We start from the raw sequence: 13,876 nt of genomic DNA on the forward strand, positions 1-13,876 counted from the left end.
GCGAACTAAGGATTGAACTGAGGTAATTCCAAACAGGGCTTTTGTTTTTGTTTTAGCTTGCTCTACGTTCTCTTCTTTTTTGTCTTATCGTGAAGTATAACATACAGACAGAAAAGTGGCTAATTTTGTATTGCACAGTCGAAAAAGTAATAATGGGTGAGCTCCCATAAATCGCACAAAACCACCACCAAAGTCAAGAAATAGGACACGGGCAGCACCAAGATTTGTAAGCCCCTTCTTGTGCTCAGCCCCTCCCTCTCCACTCTCCTGGCCCTGAGATAACCATTTCCTTGCTTTTCCTTATTATTCTACCCCCTCTCTATGCCCTTTTTTTTAACATTATAGTTTAGTTTTACCTATTTTTGAACTTTATGTGAATGGAGTCATACTGTGTTCTTTCATTCAACGTTATGCCATCTATGTTGGGTGCATCTTTATTTTCATTGTTAAATAAATTTCCATTGTGTGACTATAAATTTGTTTAGCCATTCCACTGTTGATGGACATTCGGGTTGTTCCAGTTTTAGGGTATTAGAGACACTACTACTATGAACATTTTCAAACATGTTATCCCAGTACCCATGTACATGTGCGTATAACCAGGGAATGTACATAACTAGAAGTAGAATTGCTGGATCACAAGGCATGCTTACCCTCAACTGTACTAGATGATAGCATTCCTACTAGTAGTGTCTGAGAGTTTTCAATAGCTCACCTTCTTGCTAACACTTTGTCTTGTCCAACTTTAAAATTTTTGCCTCTCTGGAGAGAGTGTAATGGTTTATCACGATTTTATTTTTTATTTTCTATATTAATTGAGGTTGAGAAGTTTTTCATGTGTTTGTTGGTTATTCCATCTAGGTCTTCTCCAGTGGGAAATTTCTTTTTAAGCCATTTGCCCATGCTTTTCTTTTGGATTGTATCTTCCTATTGGTTTGCAGGAGTTCTCTTGGCTGGAGCCATTAGTCCGTTTGGATTTATTGTATTTCGTGCCACATTTGTGGTTAAATCTAACTTCTTATTTTGTGCTTTCTACTGTCCTATTTAATGGGATTTTCCAGTTGACTTCAGCTCATTCCATATTTAGTTAGGGTCCATTTTGTTCAAGGCTCACAGCCCTTAATCTGCCTTCAGGGTTCAAGTCAGAAGACAAAGGCTCAGTGGTTGTTTCTAGCTAGGACTAGCATTCTGACAAGTCTACATATGTAGATCAGTAATATGTCAACCAGTTGTCGAAGTCCTGATTCTGCTCTGCTTGCATTATTGCTTCTGAAGTTCATTTGTCAACAGTTCTGCTTCAGGCAGAACCTGGCACTTTTTTTTCCAACTCACGAAAGCCTGTTGCTTTTCTCAGACAAGTCAGCGATCCCGCCCCATTCTATACCCAAAGTTCTTGTCCTCCTGGATTCTGCCCTGGGGCTTAGAATTGAATTACTGCACTGAATTCCCAGGGGAGCTTTGGGTCTCCAAATGAGATGTTGTCATAAGGTTCTAATTAGGATTAACTGCAGTACTCTCCTTCTTAAAGTACCAAGGTGTTTGTAGTCCCTTATCCAGAGAGAGGTCCTTTGGGGTGGTGCCAAAACTGTGGGCTAAAGAGGTCAGATGGTCCGAGTTTGCATTCAGCAGATGTTCAGTGAGTGCTCACTGTGGGTGGGAACTGGGCCAGGCCCCACGGATTGGGAGGTCGCAAGTCTGGGGAGGCAGAACACATAACATGGAACCATCAACAGCTATGCGACCTACACTAGACTGCACAGTGGTAGGGCCAGCCTCGCCTCTGTGCCTTCCCTCTGTGCCTTCCCTCTGTGCCCTCCCTCTGTGCCTTCCCTCTTTGATGACCTTGGGCAAATTGCTTGACCTCTGTGAACCTCAGTTTCCAGATCAGTAAAGGACTATACCTTGTGTTCTTTGATTCTAAGCTTTTTTTTTTCATACATGGTCTCTTTGAGGCTCACAATCACCCTCCCCTATGAGGTGTGTAGGGTGGATAATAACAGTAATTAAAATAGTACCACAACAATAACAAGAATATATACCTTTAATTGAGTCCTGGGTCAAGTAATGTGCCAAGCGCTTTAATACATTATCTACTGCAGTCCTGGCGCCAGTACTGTCAGACAGGTATTATTATCTCAGTTTTACAGATGAGGAAACTGAGCCTCATAGAAGTTCAGTAACTTGCCCAAGATCATAGTTACTGGAAGAGCCATGATTAAAACCTAGGACTGCTTTGGTTTTGCACTGTATTTGCATCTCTGTATTGTGTTTTTATAATCTCTATTGTCCACGTGAAAAACAGAGAAATCAGGTAATTTGCTTACAGTCATCCAGTCGGTAAGCAGCAGAGATGGTATTCTAATAGAGCTTATCAAACTTCAATGTGCATACAGATCACTTATGGATCTCATTAAAATTTCTGATTCAGTAGGTCTGAGGCAGGGTGGTGATTCTACGTTTCTCACAAGCTCCCAGGAGATGCTGTTGTTTCTGGTCCTCAGAGCACACTTTGAGTGGCTAGAAAACATTTTTCCTGACCTTTGGTAAGGATTTTCTGCTTCCCAAGCAGTCACACTGCCTCTATGCGCAGGCATCTCAAGGCATGTTTCCACTGCATAGAAATATGTGCCTTGTGGTCCCTATGTTGACCTGAATCAGCTAGAACTTTAGCATAATGGCTAAAGTAAAAAAAGGAATGTTTTCACTCATGTAACTAAAAAGACCAGGAGTAGCCCTGGCTGCAGGCATGGCTGCATTCAGGGCCCAACTGCTATCATGAGGACTTGGTTTCTCTCCACTCTGCTTTCGGTTCGCTTGGCTTTGTCATTGGGGTCTCCCTGCGGTGGCCCCTGACAGCCCCCGGCTCTCTCCTCTAGGCGGCGCGATGGCTTCAGTGATTCCAGCAGCTCTGGCGCCTCAGCCTCCCATTTCCTTCACCAAGAGAAAGATGGAGTTTTTCCTAGTAGCTCCCACAGAAGTCCCGAAAGTCATTCCAGTCAAGCTAGCTTTGGACACGTGCTGTTCCCTGAGCCAGTCTCTGTGGCCGTGCTGTGACTGGCCAGGCCTGTGTCACTTGCTATGTCCTGGGAGCAGGCTGCAGAAGAGAGGATGGTTCCTGGGGAGGCAGACAGCAAAGCGCTGTATCCACATGTGTCACTGTATCCACATGTGTCTCTGGGCCAAAGGGCTACCACATGGGATCCCGCCAGGGCTTGCAGAGGTGGGGGAAATTCTGATGGGTCTCTGTCCTGGAACTTTACCTTTTGCTCACCAGGCAAAGTGGAGGGAGAAGAAGGAGAGATTTTAAGGCACTTTCTCCTCTCCTCTCTTGAATATTTCCTCATGCCAGTAAACTTGTCTCACTCTTTGTGGCAGAGATTTTATTCCTCAGGGCGTTTGGGGCAGAAACTTCCATGTAGTAGGTGTCCAACAAATGTGTGAAATGAATGAGAAAGAGAAAATCTGAAGGAACAGTAAAAAGTGAGTGTTTTCCTGCCTGCAGACCTGTGTGACAAGATTGGTTATTCTATAGAGACTTCCCCAGAGTCACAGTGTCTTACCGGCAGAAGGGAGCTTGGAATAGTTTAAATCTGTGTGTTCCAGTCACTCCATCAGAGAACTGTCAGGGGAGTTTTCAAGTCCTCTTGCCCAGATGTTCTCATTTAGTGGATTGGGGTGGGACTGAAGCTCCCAGGTGGTTTGGGGACAGCGGGCCTGGTTTCAGTGTCACTGGTAAGTTGCCAGCCTCCTGGCCACAGAGATGGTCCGTGGCCCTGGGAAGCAGTCTTGTGAGTGGTCCATGATGCTCTTGGTTAGGAAGAATAAATCAGCAAATGATGATTGAGGGTCTTTTCCATATAACATGTGGTGCCGAGAGCTACAATGAATACGAGAATGGTCCTCACTTGGGGAAAGTTTGCTGTCTCACTTGTGATTATTTTCCCAATCACAGAACAGCCTCCTGAGGCCACTGTCAGCCCAGCACCCCCTGAAGTTCCTTCTGTTCAGGTTGCACAGCCCCGGTGAGTCAAGGAATGGGGTTATTGATCGCAGCCATTAGTGGCACAGGGCCCCGCATGGAAGGAGCGCTCCACGATGACTGGCTGGAGAGATGGAGGGATGGGCTGACGAGAAAGATCATGACAGCCTACAAATACTATACGCTGGGGTTGGCGGAGATAAACTGGGGAGATAAACAATTCTCGTGATTTCAACCTGAGTGCATACGTACGGAGCTCCTAGAAGTTCAGTGGCAAAAGGCAGTGTGACTTGCTTGTGTAAAGAAGGGAGAGATTCCTGAGTAGGGCCTTGAAGGATGAGACAACTTAACGAAACAGAGAGGGGGTTTCTGGGCAGCAGTTGGGTGAGAAGAGATGTAGAGCCTGGAAAGCACACTCATGTCAGAAACAGTCAGGGCTGCTGGGACAGGATCTGGCTTTGACAAGTTCAGGGCTCATCTGGAAGGTTTCAGCATCTTCCTGGGACTCTGGAGACATGTAAAACAGCCGCGGAGGGGTCCGGAGGCACAAAACTCTCTGGCAGCTTCTTTTATGCTGGCCCAGCATCTGCCTCCCTCTGAGGGCACACTTCCCTGGGACTGTATGGGGCTTGGAAGCTCACCCTTGTCCTAAAGTAGCAAGATGTGTTGACCAAGAGCACTGTGGATGGTCCCCTGGGGGCTTGTTGACAGTGGAAATGGATTCACTGTGGGGGGGCTGGGGTTCAATATACAATTCTGTCTACTTTTGTGTGTGTTTGAAATGTTCTTCAATAAAAAGGTACCCCCAAACATCATCGCAGACCTACTCCGTTCTCTTCTGTTTCCACTCCCCTGCAGCGATTACAGCTTTATTGTACCTGCCTCCTTTATACCTTTAACCACAGGATAACGAGGCCAGGCCTGAAGAGGAAGATGGAGAGGATTTTCTTAGAGTGAAAAATTGATTCTGTTATTTGAAAATCTTTGGCCACTTCTGACTCCTTCTCAGATGGCAGCTGGCAGGGTGTTTGGGCCAGAGAGTGCCAACAATTTGGAATTATCACTTAAAAGAGAGAAACTGACCTCTGGTCCTCAGAGGGGGGTCACAGTGCCTGTGACCGCCAGCCCAGCGTATAGTATTTGCAGATTGTCATGTCCTTTCTTGTCAGCCCATCCCTCCATCTCTCCAGCCAGTCATCGTGGAGCGCTCCTTCCATGCGGGGCCCTGTGCCACTAACGGCTGCGATCAATAACCCCATTCCCTGCCTCACCGGGTCCGTGCGACCTGAACAGAAGGAACTTCAGGGGGCGCTGGGTTGACAGTGGCCCCAGGAGGCTGTTCTGTGATTGGGAAAATAAGGGGCAAGGAAATAGTTAAGCCCAGAAGAGGCTCTTCTAGCCCCCAAAGAACTCTGGATGCATCTCTTTGACCCCCGGGGGACCACATTGGGCCACTAGAGGGTGTTTCCATCTGTGGTGCTTGATTGGCTGCTCTGCCCTCATCAGGCGGCAGCCAGAGGGGAAGGGCCCGAGGGGCTGCTGTCTGTGGTGGTGGAGATGCAAAAGGCACCATGAGCTCCTAGAACACCTCTGGCTCTGACATTGGCCTGACCTGCCCGTCCCTGCAGGTCTCAATCCCACCACCCATGCTACCGCTGGGTAACCGGCAGAACCTCAGCTGCTCCCTGACCAGGCCCCCTCCTCTCACCCCAGGTTCTCCTGGATCTGGACTGGAAGGAACAATCACGAGGATATGAGATTCCAGAGAGCAGAAGAAAAGTGTTGGGGACTTTGGGGACTCTTTTTTGCCACAGAAAGTCCCTGATCCAACCCCCTCAGGGAATTTGTGTGTTCTGAAAATTCGCCATGGTACATTGTACCCAGTTTGGGGGCACATTCTTTAGCCTTCGCCTATTCCAGCTTGGCAGGATGGGGACAGATTTGGAACTTGGGATGTGGCCTCCCCGGTGCCAGGAGATCTTATCACACGTCCCTGCACTGGATCCTGATGGCTCCCTCCGGCTTTCCCAGGCTGGCCTGCATGGAGGCAGTGCTGCAGTGGGTCTCCTGGGGACCAGCCATCCCAGGCGGGCCTCTCCCATGATGGTGCAGTAGGCAACTTCCACCTTGCCCAAGGTGGGGAGGCAGAAGGAAGACCCACTCAGTGGAAGCACCTCCACGTGAACCGTCTTGTTCTACCCACAGGTGGTGACCAACAACGCTGGCGGGAGGACAGATGGTCTCGGGTGGGGTGGAAGGAAGCGTCCTGGGCAGTAGCCTTCTTCTCCGCCCAGGCCCACAGCCCCAGCTCTGTTGTTGCTTGGCCTTCGGTCTCTGCTTCTGGTCCAGTTTAAGCAGCTCAGGTGCTAGTTGACAGTGCAGGGCTTGGGTGATCTGGTTACTTTTGGTGACACTTCCATATGCTTACAGAGGGTCAATCTTTATAGCTACAGTCAGATGAAAGGGACCATTTCCCAAAAGTGTGAGGCTCCTTTCGGGTGGGTATCCTGACCAGTGCTCAGTTCCTGGGCCTTTTCTTGAACGGGGATTGACTACCTTCTTGACCTCCTCCTTCTTCACGACCACAGGGCTAGCGGTCACTTCCTTCTCTTTTTTTTTTTTTTTTTTTACTTCCTTCTCTTTGACGTTCTCTCCTCTTGCATTTCAAGTTGACAAGAGATCCCTCTCTGGCTTGAACATTTTACATCCTTTCCCTAAGTCCGAGCTCTGACTTCTCCCCTGAACCCACAGGCAGCTCCTCCTTTATTCTCTCCTGAACTGTTTTCCCAGCCCAAGCTTCAATCTTAACAATAACACAGATAAGCAGCTGTGCACTCAGAGGACTCAAGAATTCTAGTCCCAGCTAATCACAGAGCTCAATTCATATCTCTGGTCCTGGGTTTCACACCTATAAAATGAGATATTTGATGGTACCTAACATTTGTATAGCTCTAAGATTTCATGATCCTTTGTTAATTACGTAGGAAAAAAAATTGAGGATAAAAAGAGCAGTTGATTAAGTTTCTTAATAAAATTCTTTGTCAAAAGTTGACATCACCAGGCTTCCCTGGTGGCGCAGTGGTCGAGAGTCCGCCTGTCGATGCAGGGGACGCGGGTTCGTGCCCCGGTCCGGGAGGATCCCACATGCCGTGGAGCGGCTGGGCCTGTGAGCCATGGCCGCTGAGCCTGCACGTCCGGAGCCTGTGCTTCGCAAAGGGAGAGGCCGCAACAGTGAGAGGCCCGCATACCGCAAAAAAAAAAAAAAAGTTGACATCATAGACTGAGGGTTTTTAGGTCTTTTTTTAACCTCAGTATTACTGAGATATAATTCACATACCATAAATTCAGCCTGTTCCATACATTTTAATTGGATGAATTTTGTGTAGTCTTTTGGAAAATGCTTCCATCCTTCTGTGCTCATGAATTTCTTTTTTTAATCATTGATTGTTTATTGTTTTGTTAATGTTTGGCCAATCTGGGTTTAGGAAAAGGCTTTGGCTGGCATTTGGGAGCTGGCGTGGTCCTGTCCTGGCGCAGTCATCCCGTAGTAACTTCTGGGAAGGGCAGAGCCTTTGGGTGCCTGGCCTCCTCAGCTGGGAAGCCTGGCTCACAGCCTGCGCTGCCCACCTTGCAGATTTACGTTGAGCACAAAATGACCCCTGTGGATCCTCGCACTGAAGTCAGGAGTTGCAGGAAGCATGGGGCATAGAAAGGACCTTGGAGTTAAAATGCCTGTTGTCAGGTCCTGATTTTCTAATGATCTCTGTGACCTTGAGTGTGTTCCTTAACACAGCACAAGCCCAGGAGTCACCCTAGAACACCGTGTGGCTGGTGGCTGGAGCTGTGCCAGGCAGAACTCTGCCTCAGTGACCTCTCTGGGTCTCAGTTTCCTCAGGTGTAAGATGTGGAGGCTGCATGTTAGTGATCTTCAAGTCTCTTTCCAAGTTATAATGCCTTCCTCCCTCCCGCCCTCTTTCCCTTCCTTCCTTTCACATTTTAGATATTTGCTTTTATCTGGAAGGAGGTGGGAGGTGGGTATTAACAAATGCTGCTTTTTCCCAGCGTGTGGATGGTGAGCCTCAGGCTCCTTCCTTCCCAGCTCAAGGGATGCCACGTGCCCTGGACCACGCAGCCGCGCCGCCATTCAGCATTATGTTCATACTCTTCATCCTCTGGATTAAACTTTTTCTTCCCCTAAAAAGGCACTTTTCCCCCTTTGGTGGACAGGGCAATGAACCCAAGTCCTAGCTGCTTCCTTCTGGTGTTTGCAAGGCCATCTCTGGTCTGATGGTGACCCCTCTGACTTTGCCTAGAAACCTGGGAAAACCGTGGCTGCCATCATCCAGGACATCCATTCCCAGAGGGAGAGGGACATGTTCCGGGAAGCAGACAGGTGAGGCCCGGTCTTAGGTCTCAGGGCAGATTCTGCGTCATTGGAACATTCTCCCCTTTCTCTTTCTTAGGGGTATTTGAGTCACTCTGTGCTCTGCCCTTGCCTCTGCCCTGTCCATCAGCTTCTCTGGGCCCTATATTTCCATGTGCCTGATGGAACGCATCAGTCCAGTCCAGTGCTCAGGTTAAACCTCAGAAAAGTTCAAGATGCTAAGCTTCCCCTCAGCTGCGCCTCCTTTGTTGTCAAGGAGTATAGGAGGGGATCTGCTGATATATGGCTCTCAAGGGCAAATGTACACTCTGCTAAAACAGCCTGAAAGTGTGTCTGTGTGTTGTGTGTGTTGTGCGTGTGTGTTTGGTGTGTGTTGTGGTTGTACTGTGTTTGTGGTGTGTTGTATGTGTGTGTGTTTGGTGTGTGGTTGTACTGTGTGTGTGTTGTGTTTGGTGTGTCTGTTTGTATTGTGTGTTGTGTGGTTGTATTGTGTGTGTGGTGTGTGTTCTGTGTGTGTTTAGTGTGTGTAGTGTGGCTGTATTGTGTGTGTAGTGTGTTTTGTGTGTGTATGTTTGGTGTGTGTTGTGTGGTTGTAGTGTGCGTGTGGTGTGTGTAGTGTGTTGTGTTTGGTGTGTGTGGTTGTATTGTGTGGTGTGTGTGTTTGGTGTGTGTTGTGTTGTAGTGTGTGTGTGGTGTGTGTATGTGGTACATATGTGGGTGTATGTGTGGTGTGTGTGTCTTCTGTTTAGAGCCAGCCCTTGATTTTTCTTGAGCTGAATGTAGGTGTAGAAACATCCATGACCTGACCAGTCATTTACTCTGAACATCGAGTGCAGTCACATTTCCAACTCATTTCTCCCAGCTGAAGTTGTGACCCTGCCAAGCCCGGGCTACAAGTTCACCACTGTCACTGCCCTATGGAGACAGTCCCTGCAGAGGCCACTGTGGAAAAAGCCGGAGCAGCACCTGGCCGGCACATTCTGTGGTTCTTACCCAGGGCTGCCGCAGTTGGCACTCTAACCTCGCTGCAGAGGGCCCGGCCCAGGCTGCTTCCCCAGTGGAGGTCAAGGCTGGTCCCAGTGAGCCACGTCTCTTGTCCCCTGGTCAGTGAGGACTGCGTGGTTTTCCTGTATTTGGGAACCAAATGAAAGTTGCCTGTCCTTTTAGAATGTCAGGTGGATGACTCAGTTGACCAGCTTAATAACAGCCTTTGTGTGTGTGTGTGTGTGTGTGTGTGTGTGTGTGTGTGTGTGTGTGTGTGTATCTTTGTATGTAGCTGTTCAGGTTTGGGATTTTTGTTCGTTTGTTTGTTTTTAATATTATAGTTGTTTGGGTTTTTAAAAGACGTGTGAAGCCACACCGTGACCCTGCAGTTCTGTGGTAGAGTCGGGGTGCAGGTGACCAAGAGGTCTTGCTCTGAACCCTATACGGGCTGGGGTCTTTTTCTGTGTTTCTGTTTCTTCATCTGATACATGAGCAGGTCAGGGCTCTAAGGATTCTTCCAACCCCAAAATGCCTTCCTAGAAAAATGGAGCCCAATAGGTGGCCTTTATTTCGGTAGAGGCCAGGTGGAGGGGTGACTTCAGTCTCATAGTCAAGAGATCAGCTGATTGAACCCCGGGGTTAGGCAGTCTTGCCTACCAGGCTGAACCAGGGCAACTCGGCACACCCCGCCCCTGCCCACCAGGAGAGTCTCCTCCTCCCTGAGCGTAGCTCATTTCCAAGAGGAAGAGAGCTGGGGTGAGCCAGAACAGCCCAATTTTTCATCCCAGTTCCCAGGAGCAGAATGAGTAAAGGGGCAGAAAGCCCCCAGGACTGTGCTCAGGGAAAATCCCTCCCAGAAGCCTGGAGGGAGGAAGAGCTTGTTCCTGGACCTCTCTGTGCGCTCTGCGCAGTTGTGGTGAAGCGTGTTATGGCCAGGTGGGGTCACGCGCGCAGTATGTCTGTTGCAGAGATGGGGTGTATCTGGGGATGGAGGCTGAGGAAGGTGCAGATTCTAAAACGGCTCCTTTGCTCCCTCACAGATACGGCCCAGAAAGGCCGAGATCTCGAAGTCCGGTGAGCCGGTCATTGTCCCCGAGGTCCCACACTCCGAGCTTCACCTCCTGCAGCTCTTCTCACAGCCCCCCGGGCCCCTCTCGGGCTGACTGGGGCAGCGGCCGGGACTCGTGGGAGCATTCGCCCTACGCCAGGAGGGAGGAAGAGCGAGGCCCGGTCCCCTGGAGGGAGAACGGGGAGGACAAGAGGGACAGGATGGACACGTGGGCGCATGACCGCAAACAGTACTCCCGGCAACTGGACAAGGCCGAGTTAGACGAGCGGCTGGAAGGAGGGAGGGGCTACCGAGAAAGGCACCCAAGGTCTGGGTCCCCCAACCCGCTCCACTCCGCGTCGGGATACAAAAGCCGAGAAGACGGCTACTACCGCAAAGAGTCCAAGGGCAAATCGGAGAAGTATCTGAAGCAGCAGCAGGATGTCCCTGGGAGGTCCAGGAGGAAAGATGAGGCCAGGCTGCGGGAAGGCAGACACGCCCCCCCTGACGGCTCGGGCAGGGAAGACGGGCTGGAACCGAAGGGCACCAAGTCGAAGCAGAGTGAGAAAACCAGAACCAAGAGACCTGATAGAGACCAAGACGGGGCTGATAGTAAAGAAAGCAAAATGGCAGAGAATGAGGTAATAACGTAATCCCTTCCGCCAGGTAAGGAGAGGCAGGTCCCACGGGAGAATACTATTAATAGAATGGTGATGAACGTTTACTGAGTGAATGAAACATTTACTGAATATTTACTCTGTACCAGGCACTGTGCTAAACACTTTATCTCAATTTAATCCTCACGGCAAGCCTATGAGGTAATACTAGTAATGATAGTATCATTGCTATAGATGAGGAAACCGAGGCACAGAGAGTTTAAGTTAGTTGCCCAAGGACACACAGTCAGGAAATGGTGGAGCTGGAATGGTGATCTGGCTCCAAATCCCACAGCACCCTGCTGCCTTTACTAGAAATTAGGCAGGGACGTGATGCAAAGTCCTTCTATTTTGTCTGTTTGTCTAGAGTGGAACGGCCCTGAGGTGTTTGCACCCACAGACCGTGCCAGGGGAGATTAGACCTTTGGTTCGCTCCATCCTCCTGCCAAAAACGTCTACCAGTGTTGGGGCTTTGATGAGAGGTGGTAAAGGAGAAGCAGCCACCACCCATTCAGTGATACTGGGCACCCAGGGCTTGATGTGTTTCTCTAGACCCAGTCCACAGTGTTCTCCTTCCACTGGAATAAAAATGCTCAGTAGCTGGCTGGCACCTTTCATCCAAGTGCTTCAGCCAGGGCTCACAACGTGCTGCACGACTTCAGTTCACACGGTGGGTCACAAGGAGGACTCTGGGTACCAGGTTTATACTCTAGTTTGGCTTGCGCTTCTTTCTTGCCAGAGCCGCCTGCATTTAAGTAGGAGTGGGCTGGTGGAGGTTGGCGAGGAGGTGGGGGTGGTCTGCATAAAGAATCCACTTAAAAAACCCTACGTGCGGGCTTCCCTGGTGGCGCAGTGGTTGAGAGTTTGCCTGCCGATGCAGGGGACACGGGTTCGTGCCCCGGTCCGGGAAGATCCCACATGCCGTGGAGCGGCTGGGCCCGTGAGCTGTGCGTCTGGAACCTGTGCTCCGTAATGGGAGAGGCCACAACAGTGAGAGGCCCGCGTACCGCAAAAAGAAAAAAAAAAAAATCCTACATGCATATCTTCTAGTCTGACCCAGGAGCTGTTGACAATGACTAAGTCTGAATAAGAATCCCAGGCCTCAACTCCATGAACACTGAAGGGCCGAGCTTTGGCCACGACTTTATTCCTACATGCTTTGCCGGGGGGGTGTGCTAGGCACAGGGGTTCAAAGATGAGTAGGAAGTAATCTTGTTATGGCAGAGATTAAGTTCTAGTGGTGGAAGCCAACCTACAAAACTAATTTACATGCAGTGGGGCCCCTGCTGGAGTCGAGTGGATAGTCAGCTCTGCACAGGAGAGAAGGAAAGCTGCACAGAGGAGGTGGCATTTGAGCTGGACATCGAAAGTGGGGAAAAAGGCAGTTTGGGAAGCAGCAAGGGCAAAAGTGAGAAAGGAAGACTTCTTTTATTGCTGATTTATAATATATTAGTTTCAGGTTTACAAAGTATGATTTGCTATTTTATAGATTACACTTCATTTAAAGTTATTATAAAATATTGGCTATATTCCCTGTGCTTTACAATATATCCTTGTTGCTTACTGATTTTATACATAGCAGTTTATACCCCTTAATCCCCTACCCCTATCTTGACCCTCCCACCTTCCCAGTCCCCCCTGGTAACTACTCTTTTGTTCTCTGTATCTGTGAGTTCTTTTCTGTTTTGTTATATTCATTCATTTGTTTTATTTTTTAGATTCCACATATAAGTGATAACATACAGTACTTGTCTTTCTCTGTCTGACTTATTTCACTAAATATAATTCCCCCCATGTCTATCTATGTTGTTGCAAATGGCATTATTTCATTCTTTTTTACGGCCGAGTAATACTCCAGGTTCTTCATAACAGGGAAGACTGTTTTGAAGAACCTGGAGCTACTCAACGTGGCTGTATCTTTAGGGCATATTAAAGGGTAATGTTTTTAAGAAGTAAAATCATGGCTCTCATACAAACATAAAATGAATACATGTCAAAGGTATTGTTTAACTCATTAATTAATGAGGGAACCAGTAAGATGTGAAAGGCTGTTCAGAGGAGAATCCAAAGAGCAGGCATACAGAGGCACTCAGTAATGCTGAGGTGGATTTGCTAATAGATGTGAAACTGGCCTCTTCTGTGGGAATCAGTGGCATCTCCAGCAGATAAAGTCCCTTCGCGTCTCTATGAACAAGAATCATTTGTCCTATTATCACATTTCTGCAATTAACCAAGTTGTGAAATAGCTCAGTTCAAGCTAATGAATGGTGCAGACTCCGATAGAATCAGGTACCCTGGAAGGGTACTAGACAAATGTCCAGTCTTCCATTGGAAGGACTCCCAGCAATCTTTTTTGCCCATCTCAAAGTCTTCCACAACTTCCCCTGGCAGAGCAGGGGAAGCACAGGAGATGAGATTAGGGAAGTGGGTGGGGTGGGCCCATGAAGGACCTCTTGTGTGTACTTGAACTGGATCCAGAGAACCTGTGAACTAGTGGATGTTTTTAAGAAGAGTGTCTATGCTCGGAGGTGTCCAAGGGGCTGGTGATGGGTCAGTACCTTGAGAAAAGAAGGAAAGAGAGTGAGAGTTAGCAGGGCCTCAAGGCCTCATACACATACCACCAGTCTGGAACCCTCTGTCCCCCATGGCAAAGGGGCGGAGCTGCCCCTTTGCCCTCCTACCCACACTTCTGAGACTCTTCTTTGGTAACTTCTCCTATTGTACCCACCCTACTTTCACTGGTTTGCACAACATTGCTCATTCATGGTGACGCACGCTGTGGATCATCCTAAGAGCCCCTGATGCAAAAAAAGCTTCCCAGAAAG

The 13,876-nt window shown here is 48.8% G+C and overlaps 1 protein-coding gene across 1 annotated transcript in view; it reads left to right on the forward strand.

The window, feature by feature from the left end:
• Positions 1–13,876, forward strand: part of RBM20 (RNA binding motif protein 20) — a 197,290-nt gene that overhangs the window by 160,826 nt on the left and 22,588 nt on the right. The window contains 2 exon segments of the mRNA XM_024755924.1: positions 8,293–8,372; positions 10,388–11,036. Of these exon segments, the coding sequence (XP_024611692.1) occupies positions 8,293–8,372; positions 10,388–11,036 (729 nt within the window).

The sequence above is a fragment of the Neophocaena asiaeorientalis genome, unplaced genomic scaffold (genome assembly GCF_003031525.2).
Source record: "Neophocaena asiaeorientalis asiaeorientalis breed wild unplaced genomic scaffold, Neophocaena_asiaeorientalis_V1.1 scaffold85, whole genome shotgun sequence".
NCBI lineage: Eukaryota > Metazoa > Chordata > Mammalia > Artiodactyla > Phocoenidae > Neophocaena > Neophocaena asiaeorientalis.